The sequence below is a fragment of the Archocentrus centrarchus genome, unplaced genomic scaffold, assembly GCF_007364275.1.
Source record: "Archocentrus centrarchus isolate MPI-CPG fArcCen1 unplaced genomic scaffold, fArcCen1 scaffold_45_ctg1, whole genome shotgun sequence".
NCBI lineage: Eukaryota > Metazoa > Chordata > Actinopteri > Cichliformes > Cichlidae > Archocentrus > Archocentrus centrarchus.
Genome location: NW_022060271.1, coordinates 2,073,504 through 2,095,938, shown reverse-complemented (window position 1 = coordinate 2,095,938; position 22,435 = coordinate 2,073,504). Strand labels below are relative to the sequence as shown.

Here is a 22,435-nt window from a genome sequence, read left to right as displayed (position 1 = left end):
AAATTGAATCACTTTTGTAATACTCTGCTTTTCACAGACCCCTTCTTTCCCCTTATCTCAGTGTTTATATTAAATATTTTAGGGCTGCAACGATTCATCGATTAACTCGATTAAATCGATTCTAAAAATTTATCGACACAAATTTACTGTGTCGATGCTTCGTTTAAACTCTGCAGCGCTCAGCTGTCTCGGTGTAAGCGGCGCTCCTCACTAGCATTAGCAGCATTAGTGCTGACGTTTTTTTGTGGGTTTATTGGGGGCTGGCAAACCAACATAGAACTGCATTACTGCCACCTACTGGACTGGAGTGTGAATCACTCACGTATACACAAGCACACATTCTAAAAAGCTCTCCGTCGCTGCGATGGATTTCATTTAACACAGAGTGGATCATCACTAGAGTTGCCACCTGTCTCGTAAAATACAGAACCCCGTATGTTACGGGACTCCGTGGAATACGGCTCCGTAACATGCCGTGTTCCGTACTTTACGGGACGGGTGGCAACTGTCGCTGACATGCATTTCCACGCCTCCACTGCTCTCTGTGTGTCTGTGTGTGTTGTGCTCGCTGAGAATTTCAGCTGCTATTTTTGTCTTTACTTCAGCTGTAGCTACCAGAACTGGTTTGCTAGCGAGCGCGGGCCATTAGCACTAGCGATGGTTCGGTACCGGAAGGCCCGCCCCCCAGGACTGAGGGGCTCCTTCAAAATATTTTTTATACTTTAATCCCTTATTAGTGACTAAATATAGACCTGCAGTAGAAACGTATTTTCGAGAATGCTTGTGAATACAAAGCATTACACCATTACTCACACATGCGCCATGGCTCCCACAGCCACTAGTTTTTCAGAACACTCATAGCAGGCAGCGGTTTTAACTGCGCAAGCGCAAAGAGGCGAAGCTGTGACGGTGAGCTCAAGTAGTGAAAAAGGAAACGTTTTTCCAGCGTCCAAAACAGCAGCTTTTTCTTTTAGTAACCACCATTAAATCTGTGAAACAGCTGGAGGTCCTTCATCAAGCACCTGATCAGCAAGTGTTAAGGTGAAGAAAAGAGAACTTTGTAGCTGCTCCATCCACCGCTGTTTGTTCACAGGCGAAAAACTGCAGTACGGAAGTTAAAATATGCAGATAAACTGTTAATAAAAAAAAGTATTTCTTATCCGATTACTCGATTAATCGCTGGAATAATCGATAGAATACTCGATTACTAAAATAATCGTTTTATGCAGCCCTAAAGTATTTGCATGTAAGTCAGGCCTTCAACTGGGATATTAAAACACAACACTTCTAAGTAATACCAGCAAAGTAATATGAATATTTTATTTTAAGTAACATGCAGTTAATCAAATAATTCAATATACTAACACTGCCTCTTCTCTTGGAACTAGTAAAAAAACTTGTAACAGTGGTTTTGCTTATATAAACAGTATGAAATATAAACTAATCCTGTAGTGTGCTCAAAAAACGCCACTCCTACAGACAGAATTGATTTCATCTGATCTTTGAAGAGAAAAAAGCTAACTGATTAAAACTTTACAATAAATCACAAACAGGAACATGACACAGGTATGAACAGCTATGGAACAGTATATTTGACCTATGTTTTGAATGGTTCAGAAGCTGTACAGAGCCACCTTAAGCCAGGTAAACATTGAGTTAAAAATAAAAAAAGAAATGGTCAACTTTTCCTTTGACTTTTTGGTCAACGTTTTCTGGTTTGAACTACTTCAATGTCACGGGGAATCCTCTCAATAAACATGTCATTTTCTGTATATATGACAAAGTCACACCAGTCACACCCTGAAATGAGCATCTGTCCCTGGATCTGCCAGTAATATGGATGTGTTTGTTTGAGTGTGTGTCTACCATCCCTAATCATTATGTAAGAGCAGTCCACATAGCTTGTTACATTTGGGCATTTTATTTCTAAAAGGCCAAATGCTGGTTGCACCTCAGGATCGTAAATGATCCCATCCGGTGATGACCCCTCTCGATGACCTCTCGAAATCTTGTTGATGTAACATGACACTTCCTTAGTTGGTGCCACTCTGCACAGAAACTCTGCTCCCACGTGCTCCTCTCAATTTTGTGAGCCATCTCAAATGTTGTCTCAAGGGATGCCATATGATGGTGCTCATGTTCTGAACAGAAATACGCACAGGTGGAGGGTCCAAGCCTGTAATTGGACAATGGAAGCTGTGGGGGAGAGGGGGCGTCTTGGTGTGGACGGGTCCTGGGAACTGTCCTTGCTGGCAGCTGATAGGACAGCACACTTCCCTCTTGTACAGGACCAAACATGGAGTCAACAAGAGGAACATCACTGGAGACAGCCATTGTAGAAATCAATGGTGCTTCTTCAGCAGCAAGTCCCTGGTACATATCCTTAATCCTTAGGGTGGAGATTACTCACACATGCGCCATGGCTCCCGCAGCCACTACTTTTTCAAAACACTCATAGCAGGCAGCAGTTTGAACTGCGCAAGCGCAAAGAGGCGAAGCTGTGACGGTGAGCTCAAGTAGTGAAAAAGGAAACGTTTTTCCAGCGTCCAAAACAGCAGCTTTTTCTTTTAGTAACCACCATTAAATCTGTGAAACAGCTGGAGGTCCTTCATCAAGCACCTGATCAGCAAGTGTTAAGGTGAAGAAAAGAGAACTTTGTAGCTGCTCCATTCACCGCTGTTTGTTCACAGGCGACAAACTGCAGTACGGAAGTTAAAATATGCAGATAAACTGTTAATAAAAAAAGTATTTCTTATCCGATTACTCAATTAATCGCTGGAATAATCGATAGAATACTCGATTACTAAAATAATCGTTTTATGCAGCCCTAATTCATACATAGGATGAAAGAGTCTTATGTGTAGTTACCATGGTCCTTGGTTTGTGCCTCTTCTGTTCGGTGTCTGTGCAGCTTAAGACTGGAGGAACAGCTGGAAGCTTCAACTGGGAGTAGTGGACCGTCTGGAATAACAGAGCTGCCACGTGGCTGCACAGGGCTGCACTGGCATCCCTGTAACTCCACCGGCTTTGAATCCCTCAGCACCACCTGTGTACAATACCAAATATTAGTTAGAAAACAAAATGTACCTGCTGCAAGTGCTATTATAAAAAGACAACCATAATTTAAAGAACTTTTGTAAGTAAACATAAAAAAATGAGTAAAGTGAAATGGGAAAAGGTGTCAAAAGCCCCCCTTTTTTGAAATTCTACATATTTCACCATGTCAAATATATCATGTCTAATCTCACCTTACTCATTTATTAAACTCAAAAGAACTCAGAACACAATGTTGTTTCTGTAAGAACATTACTGTTCTATCCTTTCAGACAAAACCAACATTTATATTTAACAAAAACTTAGTTGCCATATGACATGGATCAACAATAGTTTCCATATTTTTTCCCAGTGACAAGATTCACAGAAACTTGATTTGAAAATAATAAATGTGCAGTAACTGTTTCCTTGTGTTTCTCGAATGTGTTTTAAGAAGCAGGTTTAAAGTTTAGGGAAGAGTTTTCTTTTTCAACAAGAAACCTGCATGTAAACACTGAGTCAGTCAACACAGAAACCTGCTCTGTGAAAGGTGTAAAGATAAATCTTTACAGGTAAATCTAAGGAAACTGTCCATAGTAAAAGCACATTCTTTAAAGTCCTAATGGCTTCTTAAAACACACTCCTGAAATGAACATGTTAGGTCGCTTTGCCTTACACTCAAACAATGAGGCTTCTGGCTCTTCCTCGTGGACCTGAAGCACTCAGCCCTAATTGTGACTTCTCCTGCCTCCTTGTTTGAAACTGAGATTAATATTGGGGTAAATATATAACGTCGCACAAACTAAACTATAATGTTCACGTGACACTTTTGTAAGATTAGCTATGTTGTAGCTGTGCTACATGTGTATGAGGCAATTTGGTAGCTTAAAAACGATTTATTAACTTACCTTCGAAGTCTTTCGTGAAGCTGGACACATACAGCTTAAATCCTTTGTCCTTTTTGGACGTGGGAGCTTTCGAAAACGTCTGAATAATTTTGTAAACATCATTAATAGTCAATGTCGGCAAGTCCTGCAGCGACCGGGTGAAAAACGCCATTGCTGAACTACTGTTACGTGCGCACCAGAAGTGATCAATGTGGTCAAATGATGCGGAAGTGCTAAAACGGAAGTCAGTGGCATATAGCCCATTGTAAAAAAAACATTAATATAACAGGGTGGTTGTAAGTAGCTAGCTTAGTCAGGACAGGCTGTCTCTGCTAAGCTATAAATACAATAATACTCGAATCTCAGCTCCCCTAAATGTGAGCACAGGAAAAAGAAAGATGCAGCCTCTGATAAACACTGTGAAATGAACTGTGACTGATATGTGCCCGTCCACTTCATGTGGTCTGCTGCAGAGAAACAGGATAAAGACAGCGTCTTTTATTGTGAAAAGTATGACCGGATGTCCTCAGTGCATACATCCGGTGTAAACGAAAGCACTCTTTTGTTCGTTCGTCACTGTCGGGAGGAGCAGAGCGAACATTTTAGTCTGAGCTTTAGTCCAGTTTTATTAAAAGCAGTCTGCTGCGGTTCGTACAGGAGGATGAAGATGAAGATGGAGAAGTTTGTGGAGAAGTTTGTGGTGTTTGTCTTCCTCGCTCACGGTAAGATCACCGTCATTTCTCTCATCTCGTGATCACATCAAAAACCGTTTCTACCGGCAGGTTAAGTTACAGCAGTTTAAACGGGAGCAGGACTCACACTCCGCTCTCTAGATTGAACACACGCACACACCCGCTGCTCGGTAATTTCCGTTATTTCGTCCTTCTTCTTCTCGGCGCCATGCGTGGGCGGATCCCGCAGTTTGCGCGCTCTCGCCATTATTTTCACCGTGGAGAGAGGCGGTGTCGCGGCTGAAAATAAGTTGCGCACCTACATCGTTATGTACGGTCCAATGTGTGGGCCAGTCCGTGGTGCCTTTAGGTCAGGGCTGAACTGGTAATCTGGCGTACCGGGCATTTGCCCGGTGGGCCGACAGTCCTTTTTTTTTCTAGGAGACCGGCCCACAGTTTTGAGGGGGCGGCCCATTGGCCCAGCTTCAATATAGGCAGTGGACTGAATCAGGATATAGGACGAAAGCGGCCCCACCCTTACTCTGCGTGGTGTCCTGTAACTCCCGCTGCATTGAGCGGGCGGCCTGTTGCTGTGACACGTCAGCGCGTCCGCCATATTGGATGTGGCAGATCTGCGCTGTAGACTAATACAAGTGAATGGACTGAACTTCACAAAGCGCCTTTCTACAGAGTTGTTTAAGTTAATACTGCAATGATCAGTAATGGACGTTATTGCTAAGTGCGTTGCACAGTTATTGTTTCTTTAAGTTAGGTTGTTTTGGGGTTGAACCGGAAGGATGTTGGGGTCACTCTCGGGAGGGAGGGGGTTGTTGTCAGCAGATAGAGCGAGTATGGCAGGCCGTTTTAACATAAAATCCGTTTCACCACACTTACATTACAGATATCTGAAATTGATTTATGACTAGACGTATTAGTAAATTGAGATATCTCTAATTACATTCGGACTAGTCGAAATGACGTCAGATTTACCATTGAGTTGAATGAAGGCTTCAATTCAAGATATCTTCAGTGAATTACTATCTGAAACTCACATTTCAGATATCTACAATTACATTATGACTAGTCATAAAGTTAATTCAAGATATCTTAAATGTATTTTTAGATAGGTGATAAATAGTTTTGACTAATGCAAATTAAATTCTAGATATCTTGAAAGCAGATATCTAGAACTGTAATTTTTGACTAGTCAAAAGGCCTTTTAAGATATCTCAAAATGAATTACAGATATCTTGAATTAGACAGCGTTTCTATTTAAGGTATCTTAAATTACCATTCTGGATAGTCAAAATGCAGTTTTAGATATCTGAAATGTAATTATGGGCAGTCAGACAAGCGGATTTTATGTTAAAACGGCCATAGAGTGAGCTGGTTGTACCCTGTGAGAGCTGTTCTGTTGTGTCCGACCTGAATAAACAGTGTTAGTAGCAAATCCTCTGTCTGGTGCTTGAGTGACATAATGGAATGTTACAATACCTTCATTCGCTCTTTCAAATATGCACTAATATACAACCAGCGTTTAGGCACAAAAATAATTCTGTTTTCAAAATGTTAGGATGGCCAAATATGATCAAAAACAATTTGTCACTCTTACCTGTGAAAGGTAATCCATGTGATCCCATTTTGACTATAAAGACATGCTCGCTGCTGTAGCCTCCACGTCCTCCATAGCAGCAATGGTCCAGCAGCTGTAGGTGAAGACAGCAGCAGGAGGAGCAGCCAGAGGTGCAGGCTTTGGAAACCGAGGGACAGAGTGAGCGGGGAAGTGTAGTAAGGTTTAACGTTAGCTCTGTTACATGACAATGATGAGCAATGGCGATTGATTAGTATCAGTATTTATTGATATTTGCATACTTCTCAAAATCTGGCAGTCATGGCACCTTAATCTGATATTGGTATAAACAGACCTGGAATGACTTTGTTGTTGTTTCTGATGCAGTGTTTCATATAATTCACAACATAAAGCAGGTGCTAACAGAGCTGCTGTGTAACACGTCAGCGGGACCCTTTGTGATGGCTGTTGAAGCTTCTTCAGGTGCCTCTGAGATCAGTCTCTGCTTCTCTGACTGCACAACGGCTCCATCATCCTGTTCAGATCCATGGAAAACATCAGTCAGTGTGTTTGTTACCAACTCCCCCATATTCCTGTTCAGTGTGTCTCTGCATACGTTTGTGATGAACTCCATATCTCATTTACCAGCTGCCTCAAAGGTCAAAGGTCTCTGTGACTGTTCACTCATCATCAGCCTGGTTTGGCCTGCTGTGTGTGTGTGTGTGTGTGTGTGTGTGTGTGTGTGTGTGTGTGTGTCATCATCATGAGCCTGGCTGCAGCTCAGCCCTGAAACACTAATAAATCTCTCTTTGCTGTTTGTCTTCTCAGACGTTCTCAGTCTGACCGTCTGTGATCTGCCTTTGGGCCCAAACCAGCTAATATGACAGTAATAACATGATCATTAAATCTTATTTGGGCTTATAGGCTCTTTAATTGTGCTGATGTGAACAAAAGCACAACAATAAAAACACAAACAGGACACAAACTCTTTAGACAGAGGCTCCAAATGTGCTCTTCTCCCTGAAAACACATGATGATGATGATTATTATTATTAGCAGTGTTAGCGGCAGTGAGGGTTATTATTTTAAAGGCTGCAACCACATTGAACCGTACATTATGATGTAGATGCTCATGCTTGAGCAGCAAATCCATGCTGTAACCTGCTTTTGTGTTGAGCTTACCTCTGTAAGGTGTCCTTGGGTGTCTAGAAAGGTGCTTATAAATAAGATATTATTATGATGATTTAATCCCTCTCAAACAGTAAGACCTGAATTAGCCTTCAGGTCCTTGCAGAGCTACAGTGTAACCTGTTTAAGTGGCACTGAAGCCTGTGCAGGCAGGTTGTGTGTGTTAATGACCACACAGACTTCCAGACAACATTTTTCAGCCTGCCCCCCCCTTAAAGCTGCTCCCACTTGTTAATTGAGCGATGGGGCCTACATATGTAACCAGAAAGCGCCTCTGAAGCCTAATCACAGTCTTTGTGAACCATTTCCTACGTTGGAATATCAGCCGCCATGTTGTGAGCATAAATTATCACGATTTTAATGCAACAACAGGAAGTGACATCATCTTGCTGGGAACTGTAGTTTTCTTGCGGGCCTCTCACGGCTCCACTGGTGCTGAAAACTAATGTTTGACTATGGATTTCTGAATACAAGTAGGGCTGCAACTAGGGCTGCATAAAACGATTATTTTAGTAATCGAGTATTCTATCGATTATTCCAGCGATTAATCGAGTAATCGGTTAAGAAATACTTTTTTTATTAACAGTTTATCTGCATATTTTAACTTCAGTTTTTCGTCTGTGAACAAACAGCGGTGGATGGAGCAGCTACAAAGTTCTCTTTTCTTCACCTTAACACTTGCTGATCAGGTGCTTGATGAAGGACCTCCAGCTGTTTCACAGATTTAATGGTGGTTACTAAAAGAAAAAGCTGCTGTTTTGGACGCTGGAAAAACGTTTCCTTTTTCACTACTTGAGCTCACCGTCACAGCTTCGCCTCTTTGCGCTTGCGCAGTTAAAACCGCTGCCTGCTATGAGTGTTTTGAAAAACTAGTGGCTGCGGGAGCCATGGCGCATGTGTGAGTAATGGTGTAATGCTTTGTATTCACAAGCATTCTCGAAAATACGTTTCTACTGCAGGTCTATATTTAGTCACTAATAAGGGATTAAAGTATAAAAAATATTTTGACTGAGCCCCTCGGTCCTGGGGGGGGGCCTTCCGGTACCGAACCATCGCTAGTGCTAATGGCCCGCGCTCGCTAGCAAACCAGTTCTGGTAGCTACAGCTGAAGTAAAGACAAAAATAGCAGCTGAAATTCTCAGTGAGCACAACACACACAGACACACAGAGAGCAGTGGAGGCGTGGAAATGCATGTCAGCGACAGTTGCCACCCGTCCCGTAAAGTACGGAACACGGCATGTTACGGAGCCGTATTCCACGGAGTCCCGTAACATACGGGGTTCTGTATTTTACGAGACAGGTGGGAACTCTAGTGATGATCCACTCTGTGTTAAATGAAATCCATCGCAGCGACGGAGAGCTTTTTAGAATGTGTGCTTGTGTATACGTGAGTGATTCACACTCCAGTCCAGTAGGTGGCGGTAATGCAGTTCTATGTTGGTTTGCCAGCCCCCAATAAACCCACAAAAAAACGTCAGCACTAATGCTGCTAATGCTAGTGAGGAGCGCCGCTTACACCGAGACAGCTGAGCGCTGCAGAGTTTAAACGAAGCATCGACACAGTAAATTTGTGTCGATAAATTTTTAGAATCGATTTAATCGAGTTAATCGATGAATCGTTGCAGCCCTAGCTGCAACTATTGATTATTTTAGTAACTGAGTATTCTATTGATTACTCCATCAATTAATCAAGTAATCTGATAAGAAATAATTTTTCATATTAACAGTTCATCAGCATATTTTAACTTCCGTACTGCAGATGTTCCTCTGTGTGAAACAAACAGGGTGGATGGAGCAGCTACAAAGTTCTCTGATCTTCATGCTGCTGATCAGGTGGTTGATGAAGGACCTCCAGCTGTTTCCCTGTAAAGGTTTTAAGGTGGTTACAGGAACAAGAGCTCCTTTCACTCCACCTGAGCTCACCGTCTCAGTAACGGCTCCGCCTCTTTGCGTGTGCTGCAGGTGTGCAGACAGACTGCAGGTAAAACAGCTGCTGCTGTGTTTTTGTTGAAAAACTGAGGACTGCATGAGCTTAACGCTGTAATGCTTTTCATTCTCCTCCAAATTATGTTTCTACTGCAGCTCTATTTTAGTCACTAATCAGAGATTAAAGGTAAAAAATATTCTGACAGAGCCTCTCAATACTGAAGGGGTGGGGGGTGGGCCCCCCCATTGAACTGTGATTATAGTGATCGTTCTGGTGGCTACAGCTGACATAAAGAAAAATAACAGCTGACATTCTCTGCACAGCGAGCAAAACGCGCACGCAGCCACACGCACACTCAGCACAGAACAATGGAGGCGTGGAAAAACTTCCACTCGTGTTAAATCATGCCTAAAATTTTCATTTGATCTTCATTTTTCCTCTTACTTCTCCTCGCGTTCATGCCGGTTGTGATCTAGCCGGGGCGGAGTCCGCAGGGCCGGCTCCTGTTTGCTAAATGCAGTGACAGCAGAGGTCCGAAGGTGAAGCGGTGAAATCCTCAGCCTGGCGCAGCGCCTGGTGATCAACCGCTAGCGAGAACACTGCCACGTGGTCGTGTCCCTGTGTTGTCGGTGCTGGCCGACAGAAAGCGATCAGATGCTGGGACGTTTTCCCTCCGGTGTCCTCGCTCTCTGTGCTCAGGTGTGAACATATTTGTCCCACTAGTTGTTCCACTTCCTTCTTCATTCCCTCACGTCCATCCTGACAGTTTCAGCCATCTCCCTCCAGGACATTTGTGAGTCTTTATATTCATGGTGTGATGATTGTCTCACTGATGAAATCATTTTTATTTAACCTTTAACCAGGTAAAAAAGTCTCATTGAGATTAAAAATCACTTTTCCAAGAGAGATTTGGCCAAGAGAGCAGCAAAAGTTACAACAAATGAAATACATAACAATTTACAGACATATTTGTCTGTAAATGACATATTTGCAGTACCAAATAATTTCAAGTGAGCTGTTAAAAGCAGTCACATTTACTACAAGAACTATTTTTACGTTCTCTCAAAATGGACTTAAGCTTCCCATCATAACCAGCTCCGACAGTTTCAGCTCCTGTAAATTATTGCAGGGAACAGGAGCAGCATATTTAAAAGCCTTTCTGACTCTGTTACATTTTGAGAGCAAAGTTTATGCTGGTTAAGACTCTTATGCATATAGACACACAGATAAGAAGGAACCAGCCCAAGTAGACATTTGGGCCCGGTTTCCCATACAGGGATTATGTCCAATCCTGGACTAAATCCTTTTTCCTATTTTGGTCTTCATTGACTTTTTCCTTTTAGTCTAGGACTGTGCTTAATGCATGGCTGGGAAACCGGCTGTTATAGACTAAAACTAACCAGTGAGAAAGTCTGCAGATCTACAGAGGTGGCCATTCAGCAGCAGCACACAAAGGACAGTGATGAACATGATTTCCTCAGCCTATAACAAAATGTAAAGCACAATGATAAACAGTATCAAATTCTTTAGGTATTGACTAGGCACATTCATAAAAATCAAGTCACCTTAATCCAATAAAGGTAGAAAAGCTGAAACTCGAGCATTTCTTCACTTTAAGAGAGAAACAAGATTTATTCCTATAACAGAAGCTTAGTTTCAGCTGCAGTTTGGACACTAGTGGAGGATGTGGAGTTACATTTCTATGAAGGTGCATCTCAGGTAATGCTGTTAGTTACTGTGGAGAGAAGTGGCGGCCCTCTGAAAGCACACCGCCTCCTCTGAACAGTGACAGCTGATAATTAGAGCAGCTAACTCCACACCTGCTCACACCGTGTGTCTGTTTATGTGTCTGAGCTGTTCCTCTCAGCTGATATAAACTGACCGGATCTCTCTGTGTGTCCTCAGTTTCCCAGCATGCCTCAGGGGTGGAGGTGGAGGTGGATAATGGGAAGGAGTCTGTCCTGCTGCCCTGTCGGTTTCCTGCTTCGTTACCTTCAGATTCTGTAATCGTGTGGAGACGTGATGATCTGAATCCTACATTTGTTCACACTTTTGTGGATGGACGAGATCAGCTTGGCAGCCAAAACCAGCATTACAACAGGCGCACATCGATCCATCAGAACCCTCTGCAGACCGGAGACCTCAGCCTCACTCTGAGGAACCCCACATTCACTGACAGTGGAAACTACACCTGTGCCATCCGCAGGGCTGGAAGGGACCAGGATACAACAGCAGTACATCTGGTGGTCAAAGGTCAGTGCTGTAGATTCAGGTCAAAGGTCAGTTTAAATCATGAGAAATCAGGATGGATTCAGATGGATGATTTTTAAGGTGTCTTATTTCAGCTTGAACCGAAGTGTTTAGTCGCGATTTAAGCTTCACATTCAGATCACAGACATTTTTAGACAGGTGTGTAGAATGATGTCATCCAGGTGACATTTTTAGACAGGTGTGTAGAATGATGTCATCCAGGTGACATTTTTAGACAGGTGTGTAGAATGATGTCATCCAGGTGACATTTTTAGACAGGTGTGTAGAATGATGTCATCCAGGTGACATACAGCCAGCAGCACAAACGTGCAGGGACAGACATGTGAGTGCTGTGCTGCCTCATCACAGTCAGAGGTCTGTCTCAGTCAGTCTGTAAGAGCATGTTTCCCTCTCACAGGGGTGAAGGGGTGTTATTGATTCAAATGTGCGGAGTTCCCAATTTTGTTCCTGCAGATAAAGAAATCACTAAAAATTAGGGGTGGGACTTTAACACATTGAGTTCGATTAATTAATTATGGGGAAAATAATTAATTAAAAATTTTAGCACATTTTAGTTGCACTTTGCACCGTGGAACGTTTCAGGCATACAGATTATATCAACGCACAATGGCCTCTTTTCCACTGACAGGGAGCCGGTGCCAGTATTTGAACCAATCAGAGTTTTTTTCCACCGTGGAAGCACTCGGTGCTCGGCCAAAATAATGGGTTCAACTCCGGCCCCGCAAACTAGCTGGTCACGAATGTGTGACAAAAACAGCAGAGGGGCGTGACTCTGCCGTCTCAACATCAGGTTTTCTACCATATTACATGTGTATTACAGAGAAAAGCGAAGCGATTTTCACGGCTGTGAATTAGGTTGGGCTCTAAGGCTGAACTTGCTGCTTTGTATCAGTTCATATCACAGATAAAAGGACACAAAGTGCGTACTTGTCGTCTTGCTCTAATCGCTGTCTGTGTTTCCCTCTGTGCTGCACACAGATGCTGCAGTAGTTTGGTTTGGACCCTAAAACGTATTTGCAGCACAGAAAGGGGAGCGTGTTCTCCCACGTTTGTGACCTTCGGCTTCGTGTCCAGACGAGGACCCGCCCACACTCATACGTAAAGGAGCAGTTCACAGAAACGCGGTGGGAACGCGGGCCCGTTCTTAAGCGTTTCGCCGGTTCATTGGGAACAGCACCAGCACCGACCGGCATGTGAACCGGCTCCTCGGCGGTGGGAAAGTAGCAAATGTGATGAGCTTGATGGAGATGACAGAAGAGACTACGCTGATAGATGGGAAACTTAAATACAAGAAACTTCCAGATGGAAGTACAAACAAAAATGCTGAGTTTGCTTCTCACAGGAGCTTCCACCCTTCATTGGTGTGTGTAGTAGACTGGTGGGAAAATAAAGTTATGTATATTGATTCAGATAGTTCTGGAGAGTCCACCATTGAGACAAACTCGGACCATAAGAGAAGCAGATGGAAGAAAAAACATTAACCACAATGAACTAAGTTCATTAAACACTAACATGAATTATAGATGTAACTGAAACAAACCAGTTTCATATTTGATTGTTAGAACTCCAGCTGAGGGATCCTTAACAACATCCTCAGATACATCCTCATCCGACTCCCAGAACTGTCACCAACCTTCAGTTACAGCTGCACACCAAGCTTTGAAAATGCTAGAAAGAGACAAACACTTGTGAAAACCACAATTATGAGGTCATCTGCTCTTATCCTCACATATCCATATAATCTGGAACATTACTTTTGAAAAAACATCATTAATATGTGAAGTAACATTACAAGCAGCTCATAGCTTCCAGTTTAAAGCTTGATTAATGCCAATTTCTCACCTGCAATCAAAAACTCCATCAGATTCGGCTCTGTTAGTCAAACACATTTTTGTTCATCCTCAAGTCTAGATTTAATCAGCATGATTCACATAATTACATAATAATACCTTAATGACAACTTAAATATTGGAATTTATCTGTGATATGAACTGATACAAAGCAGCAAGTTCAGCCTTAGAGCCCAACCTAACCTAATCAATTTGTAACACATGTGCCAACTACTTCACAAACTAATAAAGCTTACATCACATCATTTACATAGACTACAATGATTCAAGTTTACACATTAATGTCTAAGGCACAAAGTAATTGACTTCGTGGGACTCTTATCAATGTTAGACAGGTACTAAACACCCTTTTCTATTGGTACCTACTAAAACCGTTCACCAAGTCGCCTCTTTTTTGGCTTTTCCATTAGTGGATCCGTTTAGCAAGCTTTATAGATGAGGCGTTGGGCACGAGGGGGCAAATTACCCCTCACAGTTCAATGCGTCAAAGCTAGCTCGACTATTAGCACCTGCTTGCAGCTCCAACAGTTCTGAGTCACGACGTCAGAAGACTGCCGCTCACTTGTCACAGCACATTTCAATCGCTAATATCTTCAAACATCAAAACTGTTTTATGCTGGGCTTATTGTGTATAAAATATGAGCACCATTATTGCAAGCTAGCATTACCTTAGCCTCATATATTATCTCATTTGTATCCTTCCGCTCTTTCTCCTGTACTTAATCAGGGTGCTTCACCGAACTCTCCAGAGCCTCTCTCTTTATTCACTTTGAGTCTGATAACAGCCATAAACTGAGCAGCAGTCTGAGCTACCGTTTCTCTACAAACCAAATCACAACTATGGGGCTGTCTTAGATATGGACCAAAAATAATATCTCAGTATTTAACAGCTGAATGGCGATGTACAATATATATCTCAATATTTTTTCCTCCCAAAGGTATAAACAAAAAGGCACTTCAGAGTCAAATGTTCCAAATGTCACACAGACACTTTTATTAACATTCAGCTGCAGATGTACATGAGAAACTACTCAAAAATAAACCACTGTGTAAATAAATTAATGCATTTTTCCACCATAACTAAAGACTCACAGCTGTGCTATTAAAATGTAAAAGGAATAGATCCAGAGCACAAACAGCAAACGGCTGACTGATTGTGTACAAAGCCAGTCTGATGAAGTCTACTTCACCAAAGTACTTCCTCCTGTGTGTACTCCTGTACATCTAGTACTCTGTGCAGATAACAAAGACTGAATATATACCCTGATGTATCACAGCAACAGGTCCACCCGCTCAATGTGGTGTCTACGTATCTGTATGGCTGCATCACAAACACACAAAAAAGACCCACTTCTGCTATTAAGGTCACGTGACACGTACAAACCAACAGCCAGGTACTCTTGGGGGTCCGAGCAATGTCAAAGTGTACGAACAGACACAGTAAGAAGGCTGTATGTACACAAAACACGGCGACAGCGGAGGATTTCAGGTTTCCAAAACTCCAAAAGTCTACTTTATATAGACTGTTGCAGCCAATTTTGGTATGTAGTGGTGTCATTTGGGCACTAGGGGGCACAGCTTTTAGATTGCATGCTTGCTCTATATGAGGAAGTCTTTATGGGCACAGGCGTAGGGAATTAGAGTCAGGAGGAAGCCACACAGTTTTTCAGCTGTGGTTGGGTCTGAGGGTTATGCCCTGTTTTAATCCTTTTTGCGCTGTTTTTGGAGCCTACCCTTTATATCGTCATCATGCACTCAGGTTTTATAGCTGTTTTTTAAGCTTTGACTAACAAAGTATTGAAAGTAGCAGACATCACAGACCTCAGTCTTTTCACCACACTGTGTTGGAAATGGCTTCAAATTCCCTCAAGTGGCCTTTTGGTGGTTGGATTGCCACTAGATAGACCACAAGTGAATGATTTAAATTAGGGGTGGGACTTTAACACGTTAATTTTGATTAATTAATTACGGGGAAATTAACACGTTAAAATTTGCACCGTGGAACGTTTCTCAGTGCACGAGTTCCCGGCATACAGATTATATCGACGCACAATGTCCAAATTCAGGGCCCGCATCCTGCGAAGGACCCGGCCCACCTACTTCAGAGCCCACGAACACCACAAAGGCCGGAAGTGAGCAGCTAGCCTTCATATCAGCTGCCCTCACCTCTGCGTAGCTCATGTCGCCTAGCAACCATGAGTGCGAAGCACAGCTGTGTAAAAACAGCTGTTAAACGGAGAACGAACTTTTTCTCCTTTTTGTGGTTTAATTTTAAGTCTTTAATTCAAAATAAGCTGTTAAAACAAGCATAACACATTTCAACATGAAGGAATACAGCTGAGAGAATGATTAATTTCCAACTATAACAAGTGAGACATTAATGTAGAATAAAACTATCCAGTTATGATGCTTAACTTTAATTTCAGGAGTTTGCTTATCACAGGAGCACTTCCACCCTTCATTGGTCTGTGTAGCAGACTGGTGGGAAAATAAACAAGATTTTGAAGTTTAAGCTTATGTATATTGATTCATTCATCAACCAAACTTAAATTAATATTTCTCATGTCAAATATTGAAATGCGATTAAAATGCAATTAATTTCGATTAATTAATTACAAAGCTTGTAATTAATTCAATTATTTTTTTTAATCAAGCCCCACCCCTAATTTAAATATGAAAAGGAAGGATTTAAAAGCATGATATGTACCCTTTAAAGGAACACTTTGGAAACACATCAGATCTCAATGGGGGAAAATCCTGCTGGATATCTACACTGATGTGGACTGGGTAATGTGTTAGGAAGGAAGTGATGCTACCCACTAGAGGATGTATGGTGTCATGTAGCAGTGACTCTGACCCAAATGCTAAAGTAGTGAAAACTAGTCAGAAAAGATGAGGGGGGGGTCCTCCACCTGTGAAACCATTCCTGTTTGGGGGGTGTCTGATTGTTGCCCCTCTAGTGCACCTGGTAATATGATGAACACCAACGGAGCTGAAACTGATGAACACCCCCCCTCTGATACTTACCGACCTCATCAGTATCTCAGAGGTTTACTGACTGATGCTGAACTTTTGAGCAGTATATATTCATAAATAAGCCATTATGAAGTGGAAAAGAGAAAACAAAGGCTGGAAACATGGAACAAGTAATGGGGTAAAAATGTTAGTTTAGATGGAAAACCTCATGTCTTACAGATGAAGCCACTCAAAATAGCGGCCGATCTGTGACGGGACCTTGGCCGGTCCGTCGCTGAAATGAAATCCCCCACTCATGATGTCCATAAAGTTAGCACTGGTCTAATTCCCTTTAATTTGGTGCTCAGTACTCCAGAATCTCTAATGTCTTTATATTATCAGGAAACAGGTGCAGCCATTTATTGAAACATACATGAATGCAGTTTATAAGGTTCAAAATGGAGCCTGAAGGTCAGTATTTGGTATGACCTCCTTATTCTTGAGCACAGTCTGATCTCTGAGGCAGCTTTCTGTAACTTCTGAAGTCTTCAGGAACAGTTCTCCAGGCTTCTTGAAGGTCATCCAAAGCTCTTCTTTGGATGTTTCTTTTGTTCCATTCACTGTCAGGACTCCCACACTGCTTCAGTTATGTTGAAGTCTGGGCTCTGGGGAGGCCAATCCATGACACAGTGCCAGCATGTTTGAGACTTTTCTGTGCTGATAAAAGATTTTTGACAAGATCTCAGCACCAGTGGATGAAATGCAGCTCAAACCATGAAGAACCTCCTCTGTGTTTTACAGACAGCTGTAGATGCTGCACCTCCCTCCTGATCTCCTCCATACATAGATTATAATTTGAACAAAGATTTGTGCTCAGCACTCTATAAAACCCATTAAGTGCCATTTTTGAGTAATTAATTGTTTATTATTAAGAGCCTTTAAAGAGTGGTGAAGGAATTTCAATAATAAGCGTGTGTGCTGCTTAAGCCTTCAGGTTTCTGCGTGTTCGTTTATCGAACAGGAATGACAAATCAGAATAAGGAGTCCAATTATTAAATTTAATAAAACCATTTCAAACAGTTTACAGATATCTGGGTCAGACTGCATGTCATGAGATGGCATGAAGTGCTGGCACTTTCTAATCCAGCTTACAGTTTCATATAGTCACAGATTATCAGTCTTGGTTACATCATTATACAAAACAGAGAAATTCAACAACAGGGTCACCTCGAAGTCTCCATTTCTATTTTCAGACATATTTCTCAGGGAAGTAAATATACATAAGATATATATGTGGCATAAACCATGAATATTCCTACAGTGGTGACGCTCTTTGAGGGAAAGGGCTGTTTTCATGCTGGGAAATAGATATGCCCAAAAGAAGGAGGGACTTCCAGCCGGCTGGGAGCAGCTACTTTAAATGGCTCCATCTGTATATTTTACCAGCCTCAGAGGTGCAGACAGGTGAGGATGGTCAGAGCAGGTTTTTACAGGCTTTGTGTTTAATCACAGCTCAGTTTATTCGATGTCAAACTCACAGGTATAAGATTGTCTTGCTTTGAGGAACATCCTGTTTTATGATGCATCAGCTCTGAGGCACAGGTGCCACAGATTGTGTGTTTGAGTGCAGGTTGTGTTCAGTGATGCTGTTTACTCTGTAATCTTGTGTAATATGAACTGTGACACCACATGTGACACACTGTTAGGCCATGATGTGCTGGACAGAGTTTTGTAGTTTAGCCTCTGTCCTCGACCACAGAGGATATTAAAGAGTGATTGAAGTGCAGGCTCACAGCTTTAATTGGAGGGTTTAACAACAATCAGCTGTTTATGGGTCACAGACATTTTTAGACAGTCTCATATTTCAGAGGTTCAGCATTAATGGGACAGTTGACTGATAAACTGTCAGGTGTTGAATTAGTACTTTAGTTTGTCGCTGTAATGTTAGTATCACTTTAACTGTAGTTCCATCAGTTCAAACTACAGGATTGAATCATGATGTTCAGAGTTAGCAGCACATGCAAAACATTCAAACAGAGAAAAATGACTGCTGTCAATCATCTCAATATGCTGACTGATGTTCACCTTCTGTTTGTGTTCTTTACAGAACCTCCTCCTCCAGTCTGGCCCAAAGTTCTCATAGCTGTCGGGGTTCCTGTGCTTCTCCTGTGTGTTCTCAGTTTGTTCTTCATGTATCGTGTAAAGGAAAGACAGAAGAGAACAGCAGGTATGTTTGGGTTTATTTATATTGGGGGGTTAGAGAGTGTGTGTGTGTGTGTGTGTGTGTGTGTGTGTGTGTGTGTGTGTGTGTGTGTGTGTGTGTGTGTGTGTGTGTGTTAATCACACAGTGACAGAGAGCTGCTCCACCCCAGCTATCACAGCAGCTCCCATCTGTGAGTGACATCATCAAACTGTGAGTTGATTGGTTCTCAGTAATCAGGTGGAGGTGGTCAGGGTCAGTCAGTCTGAGCTGTGCTGGTTCACAGGCTTCACTGAGACTGATCCTCAGTCAGTGTTTGAGTCCAGCTGTCACACCTGGACAGGTGACACACAGAGACACGCCCACTCACACCTGCAGACAGTCAGCAGGTAACCTCACCTGTGTGCTTGGAGGAAAACAGGAAGGAAACAAGTTTCTAGAATCAGTAATGATTCATTATTAAAGTAATAATAACAATGTGATTATAGATGATGGATCCTCATCAACTACTGTTACCATGGATATAACCCTGATGTTTCAGAATAAAAGCACAGTCACAAAATAAGAGCAGAATAACTCTGGATCACTGTTTCAGTTTAATGATTATTGTCTGATTAATAATCATTTATTAGCTTTGTGTTAAAATTAAACTCCACCTTCATCCATTCACTGACTGATGTCACAGTGACCTCAGATGATGTCATGGTCACAGCCTGTACAGTGATGATGTTCCCTCTAACTGCTCACTCACCTGTTACCTGTGTAAGGTGTGTGTGTGAAACAGTTTGTGTGTGTACAGCTGATGGTCTGCTCTGTCCTCACAGTGGATCAGCTCAAAGCAGTGGAGGTGAAGGAGGGGGCACCATCTGTCCTGCTGCCCTGTAAAACCAAATGTACTGTCGCTGAGGTCGGCAGAGTGGAGTGGATGTTGGTGAAATACGACGACATAAAGATCTGTGTGTACGAGAACGGTCGGATCAAAGAACATCATCCTGATTACGAAGAGCGCACAGAGATGAAGAACCAGCAGAGTGAGAACCAGCAGAGTGAGAACCAGCAGAGTGAGAACCAGCAGAGTCAGACTAAAATGGACTTCACTCTGACTCTGAAAGAGCCTCGCCTTGATGATGGAGGTGTTTACACCTGCACGCTCTACGACAAGGATGGAAAACCCCTGAAACAGAAAGTGGTGGCACTCTGGGTCAAAGGTCAGTATGAGAGCGCTAACAGCAGCTTCAGACGTATCAATGTATTTATTAAGTTTATTGATCAGGGATCACAGATGTATATATGTTATTGATCAGGAACAGCTGGAAGCTGATTCCAGCTGCATGATTGTAGTACTGACACCATTAAGGAGAGCAGTGATTGTACTGCTGCTGTTAGAATAATGTGTAACTACAGACTCACACACACACTCAGTCTGAGCCCAGAGGCATGCTGGGTAACAGGAAGCAGGAGAGCTGAGTGTGATCAGAGCTTTTTCCACCAGCTGGGTGCTGGTGCCGGTAATTTGAACCGTTCAGTGTTTTTCCTCCTCGGTGCTCGGCTGAAAAACAGGTTCAACTCCAGCACTGAGTGTGAGAGCTTCATCACCATCTCATCTGTTTCTCTTCTGCAGAGAGCTGGTGGGAATCCTTTAAAGCTGTGGTCCTATGTAGGCGTCAGAAGAAAATCCCTTCCACGAGTTCAGTTCCTCTGGATCAACAGTAAGTCTCTGCTCTTCCTTCAGATTCATCTCCTGCTGTCTGACTGTGATGGAGGTCTCCGTCCTGTTTGACTCCGCCTCTGTCAGATTCATACCTGTGTTTGGTGGTTTGTGTGTTCCTGCACACACACTAACAGCAGACATGAACACACTTTGAGTGTCACTTCCTGTGGATACAGGTTTTCATGGTCCAGCAGAACCAGAACCAGTGTGACAGCAGCTTCTTTTAATGCTTAGAGTTCACACCTGTAACACAGCACAGGTGTGTGTCTGTTTACACACTGTGTATTTGTACAGAGAGCTTTAAAGACCACACACAGATGTAATGAAATATATGAGGCCACGCCCCCAATAATGCAAACATTGATCCAGTGTAACACAGAGTGTGTCAGTGCCGACACGTTTGTGCAAACACACTTTGCATCACTGTCATTACACAACAGTTTGTCCTGTCAGGAGAATCCAGATGTTTCTGAAGCTGAAACAACTTCAGAGCCAACGTGTGATTATTACTGTAGTTTATGCTGTTGGAGGAAACCTTTGAATCCCCTCCACACACACACACACACACACACACATGAACACTTTCTATCCTCCTAATGTAAAGCAGGATGCTGCTGCCATCATACTTCCTGTCTGTGAGGTTTTATTCTGCAGAGCTGAGCCATGAAATGTGGCATTTGTGTTCTTTATTATTAAAGATGAGCAGCATGATATTCATGTTCCTGGGTGTTTAGTACCTTTGTACACTGTGTTTATCTGAAGTGGAGAGTAAACAGCATGGAGGGTTTATGAAGTGAGGCTGTGACTTCTACATGAATATTTTCATTGATGGTGGGACGATCCCGTCACTGACGTCTCGGTCAAACCTGCTGGTGACGACAGTTTCAGCTTAAACAGCTGAGTTATAAACAGCTGTTATGAAGGGAAATGATCCACAGAGACCAGAGCCGTCTGTAAACATGGTTATTTAACATGAGTCTATGACTCACTGCTGCCTCTGCTGGACACCAGAGGAACTGCAGCTTTGGTTTAACCTGCAGTGATCCAGCTGAGATCAAACACAGCAGAGCACCTCAGAGTGGATCCATCAGAGTCTGACTGACCTTCTTCTTCTGTCTCCACAGTTATCAGAATGTTGAAGAAGCTCGTGAGCTTAAGCCATAATCCAGTCTGATGGATGTGTTGGTGAGGAGGAGGAGGAGGATGAAGAGGACAGTCTGTCAGTCTGTTGTGGTTCATGCATGTACAAAGTTGTGTCTGCTCTGAACAGCTGAAGGAGCCTCAGATACACACTGCTCAGTAAATGAAGGACACACACACACACACACACACACACAGACAGTAAGAACACACTGACACCACAGATCCAGGATCAGTCCAGTATCACAGATGAGTTCCTTCATTTATCAGCAGCTCTGATGTTTCTCAGCTTCTCTCTGCCTCTATTGATCTCATATTGATCATTAATCAGCTCTCAAACATGTTTATCTTGTTCCTGTGTGTCACTCATAGATCTGCGTGTGTGTGTGTGTGTGTGTGTGTGTGTGTGTGTGTGTGTGTGTGTGTGTGTGTGTGATGATGATGATGATCATGTGTTCATGTGTCAGCCTGTTGGTGACCCTCTGATCTTCACACTGAGCAGCATCATCATCCTCACCTGTCAGAGCTCTGTCCCACCTGCAGACTGAGTGGGCCAATCAGAACTCAGGTGTAGTGTGTGGGTGTGGTCTTCAGTGCTGCTCTGTGAGGCTCAGACTGACCTCAGATCAGCGTGTCCTCAGAGGGGAGCCTGGATCTGCTCAGTGTGGACTCAGAGGAACCTTCAGACTCTCTGGTCTCCATCATTTCCTGCCTTAAAGTTCACCCTGACTGTTGGAGATGCTCAGACCTCCATCAGAGCTCCATCAGTGAGGGTGCAGATGTTCACCTGTGCTGCATTTTTTCAATAAAGCTTCTTTAAACTGTCTCAGTGTGTTTGTGTGGACTCATGAACAGACAGGAGTTAATGATGGAGATGACCTCTGACCTTTACAATAAACTGCTGAGAACAAAGAGTGATGAGAGCAGGCCGGGGTCATCAGTGTGTCAGAGGATGAGGAGCTGCAGCAGGAGGTTCTCCTTTAGAGTGACTGAAGCTCAGCTCCTGCAGCCTCACTGATACAGTCTGTGTT

General features: G+C 42.8%; 1 protein-coding gene across 2 annotated transcripts; it reads left to right on the top strand.

The window, feature by feature from the left end:
• The first annotated feature begins 4,451 nt into the window (after positions 1 to 4,451).
• On the top strand, positions 4,452 to 22,229 carry LOC115777222 (uncharacterized). 2 transcript variants are annotated; one of them, XM_030725058.1, is made up of 7 exons: positions 4,452 to 4,642; positions 11,183 to 11,530; positions 18,461 to 18,580; positions 19,378 to 19,572; positions 19,603 to 19,761; positions 20,175 to 20,262; positions 21,389 to 22,229. In XM_030725058.1, the coding sequence occupies exons 1-7, from the start codon at positions 4,582 to 4,584 to the stop codon at positions 21,426 to 21,428; spliced, it is 1,011 nt and encodes a 336-aa protein (XP_030580918.1). In that variant the 5' UTR covers positions 4,452 to 4,581; the 3' UTR covers positions 21,429 to 22,229. The 2 variants fall into 2 exon arrangements, with proteins under 2 accessions (XP_030580918.1, XP_030580917.1); XM_030725057.1 differs by having other exon boundaries at positions 19,378 to 19,761.
• The last annotated feature ends 206 nt before the right edge of the window (positions 22,230 to 22,435 follow it).

What these genes read in the sequence shown, in the direction of transcription:
- LOC115777222 (XM_030725057.1), top strand. Translation starts at nt 4,582, where the DNA reads ATGAAGATGAAGATGGAGAAGTTTGTGGAGAAGTTTGTGGTGTTTGTC. An exon ending in GGTGGCACTCTGGGTCAAAG is followed by an intron (nt 19,762 to 20,174) that starts GTCAGTATGAGA and finishes TCTCTTCTGCAG; the next exon opens with AGAGCTGGTGGGAATCCTTT. An exon ending in TCAGTTCCTCTGGATCAACA is followed by an intron (nt 20,263 to 21,388) that starts GTAAGTCTCTGC and finishes CTGTCTCCACAG; the next exon opens with TTATCAGAATGTTGAAGAAG.